General features: G+C 47.4%; 1 protein-coding gene across 4 annotated transcripts; it reads right to left on the reverse strand.

Moving 5' to 3' along the window:
- Positions 1-1,868: 1,868 nt before the first annotated feature.
- Positions 1,869-15,825, reverse strand: hic1 (hypermethylated in cancer 1). Of its 4 annotated transcripts, none has more exons than XM_062552150.1 (2): positions 15,753-15,825; positions 1,869-6,921 (listed from the first exon to the last, which is right to left on the reverse strand). In XM_062552150.1, exons 1-2 carry the CDS (start codon positions 15,769-15,771, stop codon positions 4,700-4,702), a joined length of 2,241 nt encoding a protein of 746 aa, XP_062408134.1. In that variant the 5' UTR covers positions 15,772-15,825; the 3' UTR covers positions 1,869-4,699. The 4 variants fall into 4 exon arrangements, with proteins under 4 accessions (XP_062408134.1, XP_062408135.1, XP_062408133.1 ...); XM_062552151.1 differs by lacking the exon at positions 15,753-15,825 and adding an exon at positions 14,642-14,795; XM_062552149.1 differs by lacking the exon at positions 15,753-15,825 and adding an exon at positions 12,722-12,905.
- Positions 15,826-23,468: the final 7,643 nt, after the last annotated feature.

Raw genomic sequence — 23,468 nt, forward strand, 5'->3', positions numbered from 1 at the left:
TTATCTCTTCCCTTCTCACACACACTCTCTCTTTTTCTGTTTCTCTCCCTCTCTCTGTACTCTCTTGTTTGTGGTTTCATTTAATGCTTGAATTCTTGTTAAATCCTGAAACCCAGCAGGAGTGAATAAGCACCCCCACCCCACCCCACCCCACACTCTGCCGCTGCTCACTGGGCAGTGAGTAAGAAATCCCCCCAGTGCCCTCCTCCATCGCCGTAGTCATCCTCTCCTTGCCGTGACCCAGGATGACCAAAAGGCTTAGTAAGGGGGATAGAATGGACCACCGTAAGCTGTCAGTCACCTCCGCACGCCTGGTTCACAGTAAAGGGAGAAGGAGCGGAGCTCTGGGTCGAGAACAGAAGGGGCCGGCTCTGCGTTGTCTTTTCTGAATGGAGAGGTTTGGACAAGAAGTTGGACCGGTTCTCCCTAGCCGAGGTCCACCCGTTGAACTCTCTCCAGTCTCTCTCCTCTCACTGTCACTCTCTTCCCTCCCTCCCTCTCCCCCCCTTCTCTCTTTCTCTCTGTCTCTGTTTAACTCCCACTTTAGCTATCTGCATCTCCCTATCTAGTTTCGAGCAGAAATACACCACACATCCTGCTTGCTGCTACCACCGAGCCAAGAGTTCACCCCCCCCCCCTTCACACTCCTCCCATCCCACCCCCCAAAACATCACACAGCCTTCCTCCTTCACAGACACCATTCCCAAAGCTTGCATTAACTGATGACTCTCTGGCACATCACACTAAAACAGCCCATGTACATAAACAAATTAAATTTAGTCCACGACACACACACACGCACACACACACACACACACACACACACACACACACACACACACACGTACAAACACACACACACATACATACAAGACCATTTCAGAGACCGTCTCAGGCTAAAGCCATCAGAAATGGATATCACTCCCCCTTTCCTCCACAGATTTGAAGCTGCGACGGAAAGGTTTTCGGGGTCTCCTTTCTGGTTTTGTCTGACAGTGAGAAGGAAAGAGGAGAGATAGACTTTCAATGAGGGCTGCTTCATGAATGATAAAGGGGGTTAGGGGGATTTATATTCCCACCATTGAAGTCAGTGTTTGTTTCCCCACGCGCTTTCTTTTTTTTGTTTTTGTTTCTTTTACTTTCTCTTTGTGTGTTTTAATATGCCTGTGGTCACCGCTCATTTTGTGTTTAGATAGTCGTTATATTGTCTGCGTCTGTGCCCTGCTCAACTCGGAGCTCTGGTTTCTTTATGATATTAAAAAAAAAAAAAAAGAACCAAACCACAGTGCCCAGACAGCTTTTGTGTGCGGTGTAAAATTAACTGTGGGTGAGATCTCAAGGGTCCGGCTGTGTGATTTAGCGTGTGGGGAAATACACAGCCACAATGCTTATCCCTAACAGGGCCAGGCTGCGTAAAAGTTTTCTGTGTGTGTGTGTGTGTGTGTGTTTGTGTGTGTGTATGACTGAATGACTGAGTGTGTTTTTCATTTGTATTTATATTCTTCTAAACGTAATCTCTCTCATTTGTTTGCAGAGGTCATCTTTGGTGCCTGAGCCTCTCCCAAAAAATCAACATGATGCTCTATGCCAGATGCCAGAGACTCTGCTACTCTCCTTCCCTACAGTATTTACCATTTCTGGAGAGAAACGCTTGAAATGGTGCGCACTTGAATAATCACAGCTAGAAATGTCAGTGTGCAGCGACGGTCCAGGTGAGGTGTGTGTGTGAGTGTGTGTGCGCGCGTGTGTGTGCATGTGTGTGCATGTGCGCGTGTGTGGCTCCAGTGGCCTACTTTGTAATGTACCTACGGGTGCAGAAGCATGCAAGGACATTAAGTGCATTTGTGAAAAAGGTATCTGTCCTTTGTTTATGGTAAAATTGAGATGAATAAATTGGCAACACTTGTACAAACGTCAACATTAAGTCCAAAATAGCATCACCTTATGAAAGTTTAAAAACAAAAAGAGACAGAAAAAAATGCATATTCATGTTAAGAAGTTAATATCACATATTAACATTTCTCAATCAATGTGAAAACAAACAAATTTTCATTACCATGAAATAACCACAGGTTTACAAAGGACAAGCGTCCCCCCCAGAAGAGGCAGTGTGTTTCTGTAAGCCTACTGTGTGTGTGTGTGTGTGTGTGTGTGTGTGTGTGTGTGTGTGTGTGTGTGTGTGTGTGTGTGTGTGGTAACTGTTGTGGTGTTGCTTAAGCATCACATCCCTGTGTCGTTGAGGGATCCGTCCTGAGGTACACACCAGTTACCCTTCGCTTTGGTGAAAATAAAATGTAACAGGAGAAAAAAAAACACCTAGATATGCTTACATGCTACAGTTCAAAGCCCTCAGAATTCTACTAAGGCGTTATATTGTGGTGCCCTTTCCACATTTTGGTTACCAGGTCTCAGTTTTTACTGAGTAAGGCTTGCAGATGCATTAACATTTTTTAAAAAATCACAGTGCATTCATGGCTTTGGTCTTCACATTCACCTACTGAGGTTGCAATTGTCACTAGTGGTCAACAAACTCCGTTCTCTCTCGGTTTTTCCATCAAAAAAAAAAAAAAGAAAAAAATACACAGCCAGCATTTTCTTTGGGATATAAACTTTTAAGTGCCATAGTCTCCAAACCCCCCCCCGAAAAAGTGGTTTCAATTTACTAGGGCTAAGCATGAAACGAGATTACAATAAATGTCTTTAAAAAATATGGAGACACATAGTCTGTTTTGATCTCGCTAACTTGAACAAGACATGCTTGCAACTACATACCCTACTGGTTCTTTGGGAGGAGAGTTTCTGTTACAGCCTGTGTGTGCGCGGCAGTGCTATCCCGTACTAGTATGGCGGCCCCCACTATTGCAGTTGACAGATGGACGAGTATCGGGGAGTGGAGAGAGCTGGACGGCTGGACAGTGGGGCTAGATCACAGGGTGCAAAGAACAGGCATGAAATCCTGGAGCGCGCCAGTCCACCAGTCCCAAATTGTCAGGGAGAATTGTTGATTTCACAGGGATTACAATTGGTGAAGCAGCTGGAGCATGCTGTTCGACCCTATGTCTGCATGCACGCGTCCTCACTCCCACACACACACACACACACAGATACACACAAACGCGTGTCGGGAGGGAGCGCTCCGCTTTCCCCTAGTTCAGATGACTGTCACATTATCGGCTTACAGAGAGTGCTGAGGGGGCTGTTTCACGTGAGACCTTCCCATCAGCTAGACAGTATCAGCGAGAGACCAGGCCAGAGACGGACAGGGGTCATGTGGAGATGCTCCAGGGGCCAATGGGAGGACCCTCCCGAGCCAATCATGCGGCCGTCTAACGCCCACTGTTTGTAAACGCCTGTTTAGCCTGTTTGCCAGTCTGTCGCCAGATAGCGTGACGGATCTTTAACAGGATCGCTCTTTTATCTCGTCAGCCCTGGACAGTCATTGATCAGGGCAGACATGGTTTACACATGGATTAAATTGGAGGCTCTCTCGAGGCCTATCACAAGGCTGTGGCCTCCTGTTGTAAATATTACCCAATTTTTTTTTTTTTTTTTGCGGCGACACCCATGCTTACTCTAACCCAGCAGATGGATTAAAATTCATGAACGGGGATTACGATGTCATGATCGGGGTATGCACTATGATTTCCCAGTTGTGAGATCACAGGGTTGTACTAGCTACTCTTTCAAAAACAGTTTGAAGGCACTTGGTGCTCTGACAGGAGTGGAATTAAACAATAAGATGTAAAAAGTTGAAGGGTTCAAAAGGCTATGGCACTGCTTAGAAAAATAATAGCGCTACTATTGTTGTGGGCTGTTACACATAACGCTTGGAAGGGCTGGGCAACAAATGCAGAAAACAAAGCTTAGATCACATTACCTAAATGCTGGAACAAACACTCTCTCTCTCTCTCTCTTCAGTTTGTTGCTCCCTTTTGACTGGAAGAGCTGGCAAAAGCTGGAAAGTGAGGTACAGGAGAAAATCCAGTACTCCGTCAAGTCTTTTTTAAAAAAAATACAGTCTTCCAATTTCTGTAAAATCCCAAAGGCTTTTTCTTTTGTCCAAATTCCCTCTCAGTCCTGGACAGAAGCCCTGAATCTTGATCATATGTGCTTTTTTTCCTCATTTTATATATACACTAACAACTCTAAGTACACAGGTTTAGGGTGTGGTTGCAACACTATTTGTAACATTTGAACAATTTTCTCATTTGGCTTTCTTTTACATACAAAAGAAAAAAATAAATAAAAACAATCTTTTTTTTGGTTATGAATTTTGTTTTCTGGCTCGATGGCTTAGCTAAAAAAGAGTTGTTGTCATATAAATACTGCACTGTTGTTAAGTTTGTGTCCATGGTCGAAAACCACATAAATAACAGTTCTCCTTTAAGGAAGTTTTGTTTCTTTCAACTGCATGTGATGCAAAATTGGTAAGGAAAAGGCACTTATTGGAGTCAAGTTTTGTGTGCATTTATTTTGGCCATTGCTTTCTTTGGCCTCCTATATCTGAGGTGCAGGTTTTTAGAACAAGCTGAGGTGAGTGGAGTTGAAAAAATACTGTAGGCGGTATTTCAGAAAGGCGTCCCTGACAATGCCAATCGAGACTCGTCCGAAACTTGTTGCTTTGGCAGGCTCTTTTTTTAATTTCTTTCTTGTTTTTATTTATTCATTTATTTCTCCTTTCCCCCTTGCCAGCTCCTCCTTAGCTGGGCGAGTAGCGATCGATGGTGCGAGACTCCCCGGGGATGGGCGGCGGGGGCGGCGGAGGCAGGCCCTGGGCCAGGGCGTCCAGCTTGTCGTGCGTGAGGCCCAGGTGCTCGGCGGCCAGCTTGTGCAGCGGGTACAGGCTCTCGATGGTCTTGGCGTCCAGGAGGTGCTGCGAGGCCTGGGCCAGCAGCTCCGAGGCCTTCTCCTGCTTCAGGCCCAGGTGCTCGGCCGTGTACTTGGTCAGCGGGTAGATGCCGTCGGAGAAGTCCAGCTTGAGCTTGCCGTCGGCGGTCAGGCCCGCGCCCACCGCGCCCCCGCTGCTGTGCATCTTCATGTGGCTGATGAGGTTGCGCTGCTGGGCGAACTTGCCGCCGCACACCTGGCACTCGTAGGGCTTCTCGCCCGAGTGGATGCGCATGTGCTCGGTGAGGCGGTACTGGCGGGTGAAGCGCATGCCGCAGGCGTCGCAGGCGAACGGCTTGAGGCCCAGGTGGCTGCGCATGTGGCGCGTCATGGTGCCGCGCTGCGTGAACTTCTTGCCGCAGATGCTGCACGGGTACGGCCGCGTCAGCCAGTGGGTCTTCTCGTGCTGGCGCAGCGTGGCCGGGTCCTTGTAGGACTTCTCGCAGCTGGAGCAGCGGTACGGCCGCATCATCTCGCCCATGCCCACCGCCGGCAGCATCTGGCCGGACTTGCTGTCCTGGTAGGACAGGCTGTTGTTGTTGTTGTTGTTGTGGTTGGGCGGGCCGTTGGGGGTGCCGCCGTTGCCCTTGCCGTTGCCGTTGCCCAGCTCGGAGTTGCTGTACAGGTCCTCCTCGGTGTGAGTCTCCACGTGGGCGTTGAGCTGCTCGGAGCTCGGGAAGCCCTTGTCGCAGGGGATGCACACGTAGAGGTTGTCGCCGAAGCTCTCGGGCTCGAACGGCACGTGGTACCTCCCCATGCCGCCGGGCGGCGACGGCCGGCCCTCGCTGCTGCCCGTCTCCTCGCTCCCCGAGCCGCTCTTCTCGTCCTCGCCGTCCTCCACCCCTCGGTAGCCGACCTCGTTGCCCTTGTGGTTGTTGTCCTTGTCCCTGTCGGCCATGTCTTCGCCCTCGTCGTCTTCCTCGTCCTCCTCCTCGTCCTCGGGGTTGTAGGACAGCGGCTCGTTCTTCACCCAGCGGTAGACGCTCACCCGCTCGCGGCCGCGCTCGCCGTTGTCCCCCGGGGTGTCGGGGCTGGGCGGGCAGGGGTAGGCCTCCTGGTTCTGGGGGCCCGAGCGCTGCAGGTGGGGGAGGTGGGGTGCCAGCGGCTGGTTGAGGCGCGGGAGCGAGTGGGGGGTCAGGGGCCCCCCCGGGTGGTCCCCGGTCTCCATCTTGTCGGAGTGGTTGGACACCAGCATGGGGCTGTCGCGTCCACTGTGCGGCCGGCCGCCGGCCTCGTCGTCCGGGTGGTGCGAGTGGCTCAGGTGGGCGTGGGACGGCGTGTGCTGGGAGTGGGAGCCGGGGCTCTTCTTGGAGAGGTCCAGGCCGTAGATGGGGGAGCAGTTCCTCTCGGAGGACGGGAGGCGCAGGCCCGGCTGGGAGGGCAGGCCCTGCTGCAGGGCGGAGTAGACCTGGGCGCCGGAGATGGGCGCGTAGAGCTCCCCGGCGTGGCGCGGCAGCTGGTGCTGGGGCAGGTCGTCCAGGGCGCCGCCGCCGCCGCGCGGCGTGTGGCTGTTGCCCACCGCCCCGGGGAAACACGGCTGGATGACGGGCGTGGGCACGCGGAATCTTCCCCTGCCCATCTCGCCGCTGCTCAGCTTGTACGGCAGAAAGGCCGCGCTGGGGTGCGAGGAGTACTTCCCATTCCTCTTTAGCTTCTTCTTGCACAGGGCCACCAGGTCCAGCAGCTGCAGGTAATTGGCTGCCGCTAACACCGCCCCGAGGTTGGGCTCGCCGGGGGAGGCCGGGTCTCCCTCGCTCAAGCGTCCGGTGTAGATGTAGTCTAAGATGACCCGGAAGACTCCTGGACTCACCATCTCATGGTCCAAGTTGATGAGGTTGTCGTGGACAACCAGGGATTTCAGGTAGAGGCTGCTGGCGGCGAGAATGTTCTTGTGAGCTCGGAACAGGGCGTTCTGCACCACGATGATGACATCGCAGAGAAAGCCCTTGGTGCGCTGTGTGTTGAGTTGCAAAAGGAGGTGCCTAGCATGACTTGGGACTTCCATGGCATCCAGCATTGTCTTCAGACCACCACCTGAAAGGGCAGACAAAATGGAAACATGTTTGGCAGGTTTGAAAAATGTCTTAGCCTCTAACATAAAAGCCCTAAGGCAGTATTGAATGACCAGATATTGCATAAGCTGTCGAGGAGGAATGCACAGCGCTCTATAGCAAAGCCCATTCAAAGTTTCAATGAACTATGTCCCCTGAAATGTGTTTGATAATGATCGAATTCTGTGTATGGTCCTTGGCTACTGATTTCCGTACTTTCTTACATCTGGCTACTCGGTTGACTTATTTCCCTTGATGTGAAATCAAAAGAGAAATCTCTGATTCACACACACACACACACACATACACACACTAAGTTGAAGGCGTTCTGTTTGCTGAATGTCAGCGGTAACGGTTTTACCATTATCGAGAAGTGAGTCTGCATAATCCAAACCAAGGGTGAAAAGTCACGTGGGGGAAAGAGCACGAGGGGGAAAAAAAGATGCCAGTACAAATGTGTTTTCATGTTGCTGGCCTCCTGATAAAGCATTCCAGAGGTGGTGTGTGCAGCTTTAAACAAAGTCAGTCTGAGCGCTTTGCAAGTGTGATGAACAGCAGGTACAAACCTGTGCAGACCAAAATACATCCAAAAAAAGCTGTGATATTCGTCTCTCTTTCCTCTCAGTCATATAAGGAACTAGAGGCATACTTAATGTAAATCATATCAGAGAGAGCGAGCTTTTCAACGCACACCACCACTGACACCACAAGGACACTGACAACAGCCACAAACTAAAAGAAACCCCTTTCAAAAGTCCATGTTTCTTTTTTTATCCTTCTTTGAAGTGAAGACGGTCTTTTGTAAAAGTAATGAATGATCTAAACTTTAGGCTGTGTTATTCAAACTGAGCGGAGATAGTTGACAGACTAGATGAAACAGTTAAGATCCCTCAGGGCTTGGTTTCACGGATGGGAAACAAGCAGCTAAATAAATAAGGCCGATGATAGTCAGCCCGACATCAGTTCATCCTCTCTCTGTGTTTATTTCACTGGGTATAAGCTCCCTTGGAGGAATAAGGAAGTCTGTATTTACACACTACAATTTAATTAGCCATCATGCACAGAGAGACTTGCTGAACTCACAGTGCTGTCTGATGATTGATGCTTTATTAAAACAATAGCTTTCCTTAATAATACAAAGCTTCCCCTTGGGTTTTCATCAACAGATGCATAATGTATAGGTTATAATTGCCATATGAAAAAATAATCTGCAGGCCTTAAAGTTAAACAGATTTGATATAAACAATTTAGGATATAATTTGGGATAGAGATGATAATGTTGTATACCCTATGTTTATGAAGAACACCTCCAGAGGTGAAAGCACATTTCACACATTTGGTATGTTGGGAATCAAGCCTCTGGTTAACATGGAGTTCACCTTTGAGGAGTCTGTTTTCCTTCTTACTGAGTGAGAAAAAAATCAGTTATATTCTTTGAAAAGGGTAAGTAACCGTTTTCAACGTCAGCGTCTTCAAACGTTTAACAAAAATGAAGGAGGTTTTCCACAGAGCATGCAACCGCAGCTCTTTCGCTATACAAGTGTAGTGTATGTGGACAGGAGAACACTACAACTGTAAGATTCACGAATTACACACTGACAAAAACATTACCGAAGTTTCACAAAATACACACTGATATAAACTAAATAAATTATTTAGACGTACTAGCCAAGTCAACATAACTCGTTATAGTCTTTTCAGGTTAATCTATATAACAACAAACTGAGTAAATAAAAGTAATAATATTATATCTAATGTAATGGATTAAAGCAAAGAAACCGTGTAATTATACAGTCGGCTATTTTTTTTCCTGCGCAAACCATGCTTTCCAGCACGCTTCCTACCGGCTGCGCACCTGTAGTGCCTGCAGCTGAGCGCAGAATCTGATTCGCAACCATCAAACGAGAGAGTAATTCTACGTGAATTACGTGATTGGTGAGGGGGGATGGCGACAAGCATAGGGATAAATGAACACACAACGCGAATGCTTCCACTGAACATTTCATTTCTGATCACCATATGCACAAGCAGGTTCTCCGACACGAACACTCCGGCAAACACCTGTTTTTATGCGAGTCCGACCGACACAGGTACGGCGAAATAAACAGGCCACTTATCAAAGACTATTACCAAATATAGCGGCCCTTATCACTAACAACCACTTAAGAACACGAGCGCTTCGGTATTTTCCCTTCCTCCGTCTGTGTCTCATCTGTAGGCTGCCGTTAATAACGGAACTCAGGACACAAGGTCCTCAACTGCTGCTGTGTGCACTTGGGGCACGTGTATTTGAAGATGTGTCGCTGATTTTATGTCCCATCGCTTCGCTAACCCCAAATGACAGTGTCGGGTGAAAGAATCACAGTATGTGAAGGCGTCTCATTTCTGCGTCTTTGCGCAGTTGAATATCACCGACAATGAGATCAGTAACGCAGAAATATGCTAAAAATAAAAAATAATAATTTATTAAAATTAATTTAATTAATGTGTGTGAGCACTCGATTGATTAATTAATTGTGTTAAACTCCAGTGAGGCACTTTTCAAGAGTAAGCGTGTGCGTAAAGAAAAAATGAAAGAGTTGGATGGAAAGAGCCCTTGTGCTTTTGTGCTCCTGTCAGCAGCATCTCCTATAGTTCATAGAGCGTCTAGAACCTTCAAAGAGCACAGCAAAAAGGACGGAAGTGGTAACAAAAGTAAATCATGTTTAAAACCGTTGTTTGAACATGGTGCGTAAACAATCCTATCCTCTTGGACGCCTAAATGAGATTTTCACGTCTTAAAACTTGTGATAATGAGGAGTTTACAACTTTTTTATCCCAAATATTCTGTCTAAATAACTCACTACAAAGTTTTTAATCTTAACAATCGTAACAAATTGTCCATCAAATGCAATAATTTCTGCATATGCTGTACTTTTACGCACAAAAGGTGACATCGTGTTTTACCCAATTAAATAGTTAAATAAACACATAATCAAACAAATTAATAATTTAAAATAATTTAAGGCCTATCTAAGAATGAATGGATACGACATTTAAATGGAACCCTAAATTAAATCTCAAGTCATACACTCAAAATCGTATGTTATCTGGCCAATGTGTCACAGCAATGTATGCATACTTTCTCGCTACATCTCGCCTAAATTATCGTCAGTATCAAAGGTGGTAATAGAGAGTTTTACCAAAAACTGATACATGGCTCAAGGGGCTATATGCACTCACCCTACAAATCCACATGTTTATTATATTTTACATTTTCTTCCAGTAAAAGGATGAATTGTTTTCATAGGCACATGTGATAGGGGATTTGCTATATTTGGTGTGCAACTGCGACTCCTTAAGACAGTCCCAGAGACATATTTTAGACAGTTTGGTATTCATTGTCCCTGTGTTTTGTCTGTGTTGTCACTTTGCTGGTTTAGGGTTAAGACCTGCTTCAGACTGAGGGGGTCTGCTCTGCGCTAAGAACACCCTCTTCACTTCCTCTATCTCCGCCCTCAGTTTGTTATATTCATATTCGGAATATGCACTCCCCTACAGGGTTTTTGGGGTAACATTTGTACTCACTGTACGCACAACGGTCATAAATGAATGTCGTTTATACCTTACTTCAGAGGGTAGAACAAGTGAATAGTTTTGATTAATTTCAACGTCAAAAGAGCAATTTTGCCAGAAGTTAAATGTACTTAATACATATACATGTAGCACACACTTCCACAGTAAAGTGACATTTGAATAGTGGTAATTTAGGCTACAGGCATTGAGTCTTTTCAAGAAGTTTGAGTTTACTTTCATATGGCTATAAATCAGAGTCACAAGACATGACTTCAAAATCCTTGAAATATTAAGATGTGTTTGCTTAACTAATGTCATTACTTTTGTCACTCTTTGTTTTGGGGCGTAGCCTTGTCATGCTTAGAGAGGAGAAACTGTGAAAGTGCACCGTCTACATATCCGCTTTGGCTGCAGTCAGTATAGAAGTAGCCCCGGGCTACATAGCATATTTTTGTGAATGGGATGTAAAAGCATAGTTGAGCATGAAACCTTATTTAATGAAAACCACTTGAGTTCTCTGACGCAAAGAAAGAACCATATGGCGAGCAGCGCCTTAAAAGAAAAGACAAAACAAAACGTTTAAGCTTGTAGACTAATCCTGGGCTTTTGACACCCCTCCTCTCAATATGTCAACCACAACAGTGCAGTATGACCGCGTATGGAATGGTATAGGCTACAGATATTTTTTTCTTATGCATCAACATATCTTATGCGGAACAGTGTACAGTGTAGCCTATAACCAGCGCTCCCATCCCTTTAGCCTATCCATACCCCTGGATTTTCATTCATAAATCCCGTCGGGAGGAAAAGGCCAGCGAGCCCCGTTAAGCGGCCTCTTGGCTCGAAATGAGATGAATATTTTTATAAACTGCCAAAGCACTTATAGCCACCCTAATGAAAACGTTAAAAACTTTGTGTCACTTAAATTGTGTCTTGTAACATATCCTTCAGTATCCCTTTTATTTTCTTCGGGACAACACATCTTCGTCTAGTTGATCATACTTAGGTTACAGCTCCTGTTCAAGATAATGATGCTGTAACCTACGCATAGAAATGAGCGAGGTGATACGTCGTGGTATTAGGGGACACTTAACTAGGGACCACTGGCCTCTGTGTTCATAGTGAAGCCATGATGTGAGCTATGGTCATTTGTATTAAACTGTAAGACATTTTCAAAATATCTGTTTGCCTTGGAAAATGAAAAATGAATGTAGGCCTGTGTCATTATGCATGCACACGGAAACAATGGTCCCTATCCTGTTTTCCCTTTATTTTGATATTTAAAAAAAAACTTTTGATGTCAGTAAACTTTTCATTCTTCTTTTCAAATAGGCCTAGGGCTTAGTTGGATAGGCTACATTTTAAAAGGTTGTACTGGATTACAGGATACAACGCATAATATGACACAAACACGTACTGTAAATCTAGCAGTATTTCTGCCTGAAAATAAATAAATTTCTCCTCCAAGCGTCAACAAAATTAGTAGACCACACATCAACCCATCCGGCCCATAAATTCAAATAATTTCTGTCCTATGGAGAACTTTTCTCACAAGCACGCGGATTAAAACCAGATTTGTGTCAGTCAACTGACCAGATAGGCTACAGTTGTCATTTCAAATTAAATATCCAAAATGTAAACTAACAGAGTCCGAGAGGAAGAGCCCACATGGAGACAGACATCGTCTCTAAAATGGGTACATGTATGAGAAACTCGGTGTATTCATTATTAAGTCCTAGCCTATGCGAGCTGTAACCCGGCATCGACAGAAGGTTAGAGCTTTGACCACATCAACCGCTACACTTCAGGAGACAGCTCGAACTTATAGCCTACAATGCTCCTGTGTGTCTTGTAAACATCAAATTACTATCCACCAACAGGACATTTCTTAACCGAAGTAATCAAATTACAAACTTACCTTGTTAGAGACTTTATAGCTGCCTATTCCAATGTTCCGAGTGAAAAGTAAAAAAAATAGCCTATTTAAGATAGGCTACACATCTGCCGGCATGGTGACTGATAACATAACGCATTGTGCTTGGTCTATAACCTCAAAACGTACCCGACAGCGATTGTATCACCAATAGAAAATAGTTTGTCAAGATGTAAAAGTAGCCCTAATTTACATTATCGCCGAAAGATAATTTCGGAAATGGGTTATCTGTTGTTAACACATTGGTCGCTGGTTGCTCCAAGCATTTGATCAAAAAGCGATATAGTGAAGTTACCTGGATGCCCGAGCTCTTCTGCCATCCGATCTAAGTCTCCCTTAATGATCATCTCAACAGACTTCTGGAGTCATTTCTGACGTTTCAACTTTGAACTGCCAGCCTCCAAAAACCATGCCAGTTTTCCAAGCACGACTGCCAACTCTTTTTTATTATTAATTGCTATGAATTTCTTGTTGCTCGCCCTCCCCTCCTCTCTCTCTCTTTCTCTCTCTCTCTCTCTCTGCCTCTCTCTCCACCCTCCCTTCCTATCCTTTCTGTCTCTCACCCCTCCTATAAAAAATACGTGCTTAGTTCAGCATCAGTTTCCTTCGATTTTTTATTTTAGAAATTTCCTTGGCTATTTTTACATCTAGGCAATAACGCGAAGGGAGATGATAATGGGACCTCTATGCGGCGTAAGTGTTTTAGCGCCCCGTGTGATGTCAGTCTATAATAAAACGAAAAGGTAAAATCGAGGGCAGGAACTTCAAGTGACCCCAACTTGAACTTCGCAACACATCGCTGGTCGGTCTTAAAGAGACAGGCATTTTATTGTATATCACAAAAACCGTGCCGTGCCAATATTATTAAGGTGAACTTAAAACAGCAGCATGCCGACAAACGCATAGTGAGTCTTCCCCTCCCGCAGACATCTTTTGAAAAATCTTTTGTTTTATGTTTAACAGTCTGAAGAACGTATAGAGACCTTCACATTTCACACTTGGTTGTCTTTGATTGAATACCACTGGAAATCATGTTGGGTGTGTCAAACGATGCAGTAGGAACTTATATTGTATTTTATATCATTGAAAGAATAGGGCACACCTAGACACTGCTCTCAACTTAGTCTGAAACCAGTCTATAATACAGTGAACTTAATTATATAACACTGACAACCAATAGCGATTCAAATGCATGCCTATTGACGTAGGGCCCGCCGTTTCAGACACCTGGCCTACAGTGAAGGACGAAGAATTATACTATAAAGCCAAGTTTGACACCATAGCCACAACAATCCGAATGGAAGCAACAACGAAAACTGTTTAACTGTGTTAATAAGGCCCTAATACACTTGCATGTTTATCAATAGGCCTACCTTTGTGGATACTGACTGCTAGGCTTTCCTTATGCTCTCCTTATGCTCTCAGTAGGCCTATGAGGCTGTAGCATAATACCCTGGCATATTGAACAAGACAATTTATTCATAGGCTATTTCACTATTTTAGAAATATTGGAGTAGCTTAATTACGCAGTGAAATGAAAACAACTGGATATTACTTTCTCATCCTATGACATGAATTGTCTGTTGTTGTTTTCTTTTTCTTTTTTTTTTTTTATCTTAACCTGAGTTGATGCAGGTTGTGCGTATGGCGACATGGTAAACTGCTATATGACGTGGGTGACAGGTAACATGCAGCATCACACAGTTCCAGCCAACATAAAGTAATGCAATAAGGCCACACTTTTCCTTATCGCAGCTTTTCTCTTAAATAGAAACTCTTATGTCACTTTCATAGTATGAGCCATCAAAGACCTGTTGCCACTTTGGCTCGATCAGCGGCATTTAACTGAGATAACAGCACAGGAATTTTGAGAAACTGACAGTCGTGTCGCGTGGGTGTCAAGACTGTAAATTTGTCGTGATGAAAAGAATAAACATGGAAAATGTCTCCTTGGCATTTTTCCTTTCTGGCATAATAAGGGAACCTGTTATGAGAGTCTCGTGTGCAAGAATTCGCCTATTCGTTTTTCTTTCCCGTTTAAACGCTGTTGAGACACGCCAGCTGTCAAAGCACCACCGCGTAAAATGCACATAAATTAATATAGTTGGATACACATTCAATGAAGCCACGTGTAATTCCACTAAATAGTAAAACAACACCGGACTTTCTATTCATGTGGAGCATCGCTTGTCCCGGCTTACGGTCATCAACCCACCTCGGATTCATGTCTGATATCCTCCCCGTAGTAGAGTTTCCCTCCGTGGGCTTCCCCCATCCAGACTTCCCGGTGTCAAAATTCCCTCTCCAAGAGGTCAGCGTCGAGAGCGTTTACCTAGTTGTTCCGCGTTTCCCTGTCTCCTTTACTACAATCCCTGTCTTCCCTCGCTTCCAGACTGACTTTTTATTCCTCACGTGCAATAGTGTATTAGACACCTCTTCAGATTTACCCGGACTACGATCAAAATTTGGGTACATTTCGACCTGCTGGGCGCGCGTGTAGCGACACCCATCGGTTGAGATTAAACCAACGACTTCGCCTGATTGAAGTAAGGATTACGACGCCACATTTACGCGCTCATTCAGCATTTCACTTTGAAGATACATATTCACTTGAATTTTTAATTAGATGTGAGATACATAGTGTTCTATTATGAGACATTTTTCTGCGTTATATTCGACATCTAATCCCAAATTGGAACTCTTGCATCGACTGGGATTAGTATGTCACAGGAGCCAAAACTATTATGAAAGTCTCAGATTGTCTCAAATTGAAGCATTACCAACTAACTTAATAGATCTAAGTTTGATTTAACGAATATATATATATACTCTTAAATACTTCATGCAAATGTTTAAAACAATAAGAATCAATGTTATTATTATTATTATTATTATTATTATTATTATTATTTTCTTAATTCTTGGAGCATCTATTGCTTGTGAATGGCTTTGGATGACAAGTACCTGATGAATAGGGATCAACAGGGCTTTCAGACAAGACACTTGCTCCAGATGCTATAGGCATGTAAGACAGGCCTGCGCTGAGGAAGTCTTACTGGCCCAGTTCACCTCAGGAACTCTGTCCTCAGGGTTTTCTCAGCACAGACAGAATCCACAGCACTTCACGGGGACTACTAATTCTCCTAAATTAGATGCTATCAGAGCATTGCGGTTTCAAGTTATTTTATGGCCCCCACCCTCCACCCTCGCCCCACTCCACCTCAACCTGTACTCAAGACTTCACGAGTCCCGCTGCACTGAGATAAAAGAAGCGTTAGGGAGAGGGAGAGGGAGAGGGAGAGAGGGGGAAAGACAGCGGTACTCACCTGGCAGGAGCCGGTTCATGTCTCTGCCTGCCCCCTTGTTTCTGAGGCGCAACAACAGCTGACAAACTTCTGTTCCAAGGTCTTCCCCTTCAAATTACAAAAGTTCAAGATGCTGCTCTTTCATTATGGTGGTCAAAGTCAGTAGAGTCCAGCTTTAGAGGAGGGCGGTATTGTCTTTCACTTCCAGTTTCTCTCGATGAACTGCTGATAACCTCGCAAACAGAGGTAGGCAGAGCTGTTTTGGGCCGCCAAAGAGACAGGGGCCTACCAGCACCCAGCTGTTTTTACAGTCAATTCCCTGTCTGATATTCAATTAAATATGTCATGCTTTTCACACATCTGCCCTGGTCCACTAGACTCAGGAAGCGGCGTATAAAGATAGCTCACAATGGGTCTGGAGAATGGTCAAGTGCCAGTAGTTATTTACGTGACCTTGGTGCCATTAATGAGAGTAAATTATTTATCCATACAAAGATTGAAGACTAAAAGACAGTTACACACAAAAAAAATGGCGTTATGTTTTAAAGGGAAAAAAGTAAAAAAAAAAAAAAAAAAAAAAGTCTACAATTAACAGTGATTATGTGAGTGTTTTTTTTGTGTGTTGTTGTTGCTTGTTTTTGTTTGTTTACCCTAAATGAGTGTGTGGTGAAGGTGGCACCTGGACATAGGCTCTGAGGCCAGCTTGAGCAGACCACACTCTTCCTCAGGCTCAGTCTTTATCTCAGACATCTCCCCCTCTTGTGGAGAGGAGCTTCGGAACCTCACCTAGGGCTTGCCAGACTGCAGCCTGCCCGAGCGACAGAGCAAATGGGAACCGCTGAACTCCTAATGAACTGGCGGCACGTAGACTTCTTCAGAGAGCCTCCCAAAAAAAAACGGGCTGGCGTGGAGCACTGATTGAATTAGGTTGGCTGAGAGCGTGAGCGAGCGAGCGAGTGAGAGTGAGCAAGCGAGCCGCACTGGAGCATAAGCCAGAGGGGGACGCGGCGTGGCGTGGCCGTGTGGCGTGGCAGTGCGGCGCGGCGTGGTGCAGTGTGGCTCAGTGCGCCGCGGCGAGGCTTCCTGCAGGCCCCAGGACTGGGAAGCAGAGGCAGGAGATAAGGCAGGCCAGACTGGAGCTCCACACACACACACACAGCCACAGGCAGTTAGCGCTCGGCTGCCACCTCCTAAATTACCTACCTCCCTCAGTCATTTTGTTTGTGTGTCGTCTGTCTGTTTGTGCACGTGTTTATGTCTTTGGGTGTGTGTGTGTGTGTGTGAGAGAGAGAGAGAGAGAGAGTGTGTGTGTGTGTTTGAGTGTGTGTGTGTGTATGTGTGTGTTGCCTTTAGTGCATGCTTTGTATGTGATGAATGTTTGCCTTGCACACATAGGAAAATGGGGGAGTTGCTGGCAGAGAATGTTTGCAGCTCGTTTGATTCTCCTCTGTGGATAGAGAGTTAGGGGTGCATGAAGTTGGGGGAGGCAAGGGAGGAGAGAGATTGGGGGGTGGGTAACGTGTGTGTGTGTGGGGGGGGGGGGGGGGGGGGGGGGCAGTGAGGTCGATCAGGCTCAGGGGCCCAAAGTGTCTCGTTTCAATTTGCGCTCCGTGTGACTAATAGCATTCCAATCAAGTTATTATTGCGCCATTATTTGTCTGGCAGGTGGCCTGAAGTCAAGACAGTGCTGCCTGAGAACTGGGAACAAGAGGACGACTGGTGGCTGCTCCACTGTCAGACAACCACCCACCACCACCCTCTCCCTCCTCCAGCCCCCCCTCGTTCTTAGTCCCTGTCCCTGCACCCCCCCCCCCCCCCCCCCGGTCTTTCTTCCTGTCTCCGTGGCCTGGGCAAGATGAGCACTCTCTCTCTCTCTCTCCCTCTTTGTGGGTACGGCCACCGAAAAGATCCCCACATGCCAGATCACCATCCAGCTCATGCCAGACACACCCCCTGGGAACCAACATCTCACCAGAAATTGAGCGGTAGGGCCCAACATTTACGCACACCCTCTCCTAATTCACTTTAATGAGACGCTTCGAGACAGCTTTAGTGGAGAGGCATGCAAGGGAGGTCATTTGCATGCGCTGGGCTTTTGTGAGGCGCTTGGCACGGGCTCCCGGCTCCTTTCCTGTGCTGAACGTTGAGCAACGTCTGGGCCCCCCCCCTGCCCCCATCACCCCCCCACCCCCAACATGGAGGCCAGATTAGAAGGGCTCATGATTGATCGCGTCGATATAAATGGGATTTTAATGGCCCTCGCAGCAATTCCACAGGTGGGACCGCCGCGCGCGCGCGAGAGAGAGCGAAATAGGTACGCGGTGCGAGCAATACCAGCGAATGTTTCTGAAGCCAGATGCAACGCGCAGTGGTATGACTGTGCACCATTTCCTCAGAGCCCCTTTGGAAATCATGCATATCTCTATTGTTGCCAGATGTCTGATTTGTTCTAGAGTTCAAGATCGAGTTCTATCGACGAAAAAAGAAGAAGAAAAAAAAATTCTGAACAACAATCAGCTGGAATTGTTGCATTGTGTTTGTTTGTTGCGCTCGCTCGGGCGATCGGCCACGACACAGCGCGGTGTGCGTCGGCATCCTCATCATCAGGAGAGAGAAAGCCCTCGTGATTGAAACATTTGTTCGCCCCCCCGACCCCCCCTCTGTGAGTTATTTCTCCCTTCTTGAAACTAAACGAGAAAAAAGTCTGTTTTTGTTTTTGTGAAAAGAGAGCGTAGAGTTCTGAACCAACTTTTTGGGGGGGTTGGTGGGGTTGGGGGGGGGGGGGGGGGGCGCCTCCTGTTGTTGTGTGGCGTTGCTCTCAGGCACCTGAGCTGAATCATGGGAAAGTGGTGAACCTGTGGTCAGCGTGCCCAGCTGTCGCCTCCACGGTGCACTGCGTCCCCTCTGGCCCGTGCTGAAGGGCAGGGTCTGGCCGCTGGTGGGTGGTGATGATGGCGCTGGGAGATCCTGGTCTCTCTCCTGCTGAGGTAAAGCAGACCAGCCAGCCAGCCAGGCCAGGCCAGGCAGGCAAGCAGGCAGGCAGGCAGACAGGCAGTGGGGCATGTGTGAAACACATGGCTGTCCGCTGAGTGGTCTCTGCTCTCTGCTCTTTGCTCATTAGCCTCCACACACACACACACACACACACGCACACACACACACCGGCCTCACAGATATCCATGCACGTACACACATACACACACACAAACGCACTCCTCCCGTATGACACATAATAACGCAGATACACACCCACACATACACACACACACACACACACACACACACACACGCTACTCTCTAACACACAAAAGCACACCTCAAACTTGTACAAGCATACACACCTCACACATGCACACATACCGGGGGAAGAGCAGCCTTTTGTTTTCCGTGTCGTACTCCCCCCCCCCCCCCCCCCCCCTCCATCCACACACCCACCTTCCTTCACCCCACCTCCACCCATCAAAAAAAAAAACCTCCTCCTCCTTTTCTCTCCTCTGCTCTCCACCAGCCAAATCTCTTTTCCGGCTTGATTCTCACTGAAAACCATATGGCGCGTGACATCATGGGGGCAGGAAGCCGGGAGAGGGAGAGCAAAAGGGAAGAGTGGAGGGAGCACAGGGAGAGAGAGAGAGAGAGAGAGAGAGAAGGGAGAGAGAGAGAGCGGGCTGCCAGCCCTTCGCTCAGTGATGTCAGCACACAGGCATGCTGGGGGGCCCATCGGGTCTTGGGGGGGGGGGGGGGGGGGGGGGGTGCAGATGCAGGTTGGAAGAGGTTGGATTTTTTTCAGCCCTCTAGTCCCACCTGGATAATCAAGAGGAAGAGAGAGTGGGTGGGTGGAAGAGGGGAGGCATGGAGGAGAGAGCGAGAGAGAGAGAGAGAGAGAGAGAGAGGGATGGAGCAAGGGGAGGTCTGGAGTGGACTTTGTGTGAACCGCTCTCCTTTAGGGAACTGTCCCCACGGTGGACCCATGGCCGTGTCTGTGCTTTCTTGGTAGTCGAACATTTGTTCACATCGCTTCACATACAAGTGTGAGTGTGTTTGTGTGAAAGCACGTGTGTGTGTGTGTGTGTGTGTGTGTGTGTGTGTGTGTGTGTGTGTGTGTGTGTGTGTGTGTGTGTGTGTGTGTGTGAGTGTGTGTGCATGTGTTAGTCCACCCTCTCCTGTGTAAAGTGCCTTCATTTATTACCGTCCCCTCTCGGTCACCCCCTGAGTAGTTTTGACTCGATGCTAATGAGATTAGAACTTGAGACGCATGTTGACAAGCATTTTCATTTGATTTTGATGTAATGATATAAAGATAGGCGGATTAAGGCTGTCAGTGAATCAGACCGCAGCGGTTCGTCTGGGGGGAGCATTAACGGGTGAGCTGGCTGGCCACTTCACCTCACGGGCGAAGTAACACGGCTGGTCACTGAGTTGAACGCTGAACTGTAACACAACGCTGGCTGTGAGTTCAGCCTTTCTTAGACTGGCATCTGGGAAATACATATAGGAGCTCGCTCTGCCGTCCTAATGAGAATTAAGTGCATACTTTACATCTGTTTGTACTGAACCATGAGATTTTTCCATGTTTACGCATGCTGTGATAGACAGAAAGTTGGAATCTTGGATGCGTTTTCTTCCTCTGCCCACATTGGGTCCATTTCCTCTGCCCCCTCTCTCTCAGTCTCTCTCTCTCTCTCTTTCTCTCTCTCTCTCTCTTTCCCTCTCTCTCTCTGCATCCGTCTATTCCCCCTCTCTCCCTATCTTTGTGTTTGCTCCAATTTGCGTCTCTCTCATCCTCTTAGTCTCCCTCACTGACAAGTCACAATCTGTGCACCAGGCTTTTTGTCTGTCAGCCTCCCCTCCTCCCTTCTGCGCTCGCTGGGTGAACTCTTCAGTTTTGTTGGGAGGTCCTGGTCTCCATACCACCACCAACCCCACCACCCACCCCCAGCCCCACCACCCACCCTCGTTCCCCGCCAGCTCTCTATCAGCAAACACACACTCACACACACACACGCACAACACACAGGCACACAATACACACACACACACACACACACACACACACACACATACACACACACATACACATACACATACACAGACACGCATAGCGCATACACACACACACACACACACACACACACGTAAACACATATACACACACATGCACACAAACTACCCCTCTCCCCCTCCTCTTTCTCTCTCCCTCTCTTTTTCACCCTGATTAATGGCAGAGCTGGGGAGTGTGCCAGGCCAGTTCCTTGCGAAGTGAAGTGAAGGCAGAAGAGAAAAGAGAGAAGAGGAGAGGAGAGGAGAGAAAGGGAAGGGAAGGGAAAGGAAAGGCTGCTGCAGCTGTGGTTTTGGAGCCCGTCTCTCAGCCCCCTGACTGCCCCCTCTCTCTCTCTCTCTCTCTCTCCCTCCCTCTCTCTCTCTCCATCTCCTTCGCTCGCTGACTCCTCCAGGGACACACGCCTTGGCCAGGCCCCAGGAACCAAGGAGTCAGGACCAGGGTAAGGGGGGAGAGAAAGGGGGGAAGAACAGAGAAGGATGGGGGAGAGAGAGAGAGAGAGACTGAGAAAGAGAGAGGAGGGGAGACAGAGACAGCGAGCGGGAGAGAGAGAAAGATAATGGAAGCGACTCGGTGGGCTGTGCGAGACTGTTTTAAAAGGAAATTAGCCGGATGTTTGATTAGACTAAGGGACCGGGAGAATCACCACCAGTTGAACTCTGGGAGATGCTGTCATTAAATTAATTGTTGGTATGTACCCAGCGCTAGCCCAAAGACAACAACGCTAGTCATTCAAACAATAGATCATCCTCTGATGAAATGCTGAAGAAATTAACCAAAAAAGACACAGAATCGCTACAGGTATTAGTAATTGAAAGCCCTCCAAGCATCATTGAGTTGTGTTTTGATGAGGTTAATTTGCCGTTTTAAAGGCTGCGCACTAGTGTGTGAGTGTGAGCGAGCGTGTGTGTGTGTTTGTGTGTGTGTGTGTGTGTGTGTGTGCGGCACCTGGAAACGTGAGAGGGCCCAGCACGTGCTGATAGCCGGGCCCCGTGGCCCCTTATCCCAGGATGGTGGCCCTCTGAGGGATCCTCCTCCCTCTGCGCCCCTTCCCCTCTTTTTCTCTCTCTCTCTATCCCTCCTTCTCTCTCTGCATCCCTCTCTCCTTCTCTCCCTCCTTCTCTCTCTCCTTCTCTCTCTCGGTGTTTTATGGGCTGTGTGCTGCGGTGCGGTGACCTCCCTCTCACCCCGGTGCCACCCAGCCGGTGTGGGACCCAGGCGCTCGGCCCCTGCCAAAACCCCACAGCGCCACATCTGCTATCCATAAACGCCAGCCACTCTCCCTCCACATCTCCCTCGCCCACACTGCCGCAGCTCTCCCTCTCCCTCTCTCTACCCCCTCCTCCTCTTCCTCCTCCTCCTCTTCCCTTCTTCCTCCCCCTCCTCCTCTCACCCCTCCTTCTTCTCCTCTCCAACTTCTTCCCTCGCTCTTGATATGGCTCATTCCTCATCTCTAGATCACTCTTATTTCCCTTTTTCCTTCCAAGTGTGAGTCTGTCAGATGCAGACACTCTGTGGTGTCTCCTCTTATCTCTCTTCCTCTCTCCCTCCCTCCTTCTCTCTCTCTCTCCCATCTTCCTCTGCCACCCCCTCTCTCTCTTTCTCTCTCTCCTTCTCTCTCTCTCTTTCACCCGCTCTCCCCTCTCCCACCCCACTCTTCATCCGCATCCAACGGAAAAATCTCTCACCCATTATATCTTCAATGGGAGCCAGCCGAGTGTGGTGGCAGTGAACTGGGAACCACAGGACGTTCCTGATCCAAACAGCCCACAGTCACCAGCGTTAACTCCTTCTGAACATGACAGGCACTAGAACATCACAAGCCCCCTCTCGAACAGAGATAAAGAGAGAGAGAGAGAGAAAGAGAGAGGGAGAGAACAAGAGAGGAATGAACGGAGAGAGAGAAAGATGGCCTTTTAGCCCATGTGAAGTATATCTCCCTTTTCCTTTCTCACATTTGTTCAAAGCTGTTAACATCTCTCGGCGCAAGAAACCTGGCCAGGAGAGATGTCAGATGGCTGGCTAGAGAGAACGGGAGACCTATGCATCTGGTCCTTAAAGTTGACAAACTCTGGAGCAGGAGGATTGAATTTCCCCTGTAGATTACGAACATTTGGCCAGGCGCACCACACCCCTTCAGCTTTAAACAAGATGTGTTTAACACATCTCCGCTCAGTTGCCCCCAGTGCAACGACGTTGCACGTTTCGGGAAAAAAAAAAGAACCAGAAAATAAATTGAGTGCCTTTAACTAAACTGTCCAGAGCTTCGAGCTCAGCCCCAGGCAATAAAGAAGTATTACCCTTGTGCGATTGTTTTATCATTATTTTGACTTTTTCCACAGTAATCAAATTCACAGAAAGATCTCCCCCCTCAAAAAAATGTCCGTATTGAACTTTTGATCCCCTGTTTTCTTGGATCGTGTTCCGGGCTCCCAGCTCGAGTCTTCACCTTCTCTTTTCCCAGACATATTGGCATGCGTCTGTGGTTCGGTCCCAACACAGCCCAGGGATGAATCATGTAGCTGCGAGCATGCTAGGGCCCTGTTTTATGATAAATATTACAATTCATAAATCATTTGTTTCTCAGAAGAGATGAAAAAAGTGTGGGTTGTAGGGGGGGGGTTGTAGAAAGACTGAGAGAGAAAGAGAGAAAGAAAAGAGAGAGACAAAAAAACTGTAAA

The sequence above is a fragment of the Sardina pilchardus genome, chromosome 13, assembly GCF_963854185.1.
Source record: "Sardina pilchardus chromosome 13, fSarPil1.1, whole genome shotgun sequence".
NCBI lineage: Eukaryota > Metazoa > Chordata > Actinopteri > Clupeiformes > Clupeidae > Sardina > Sardina pilchardus.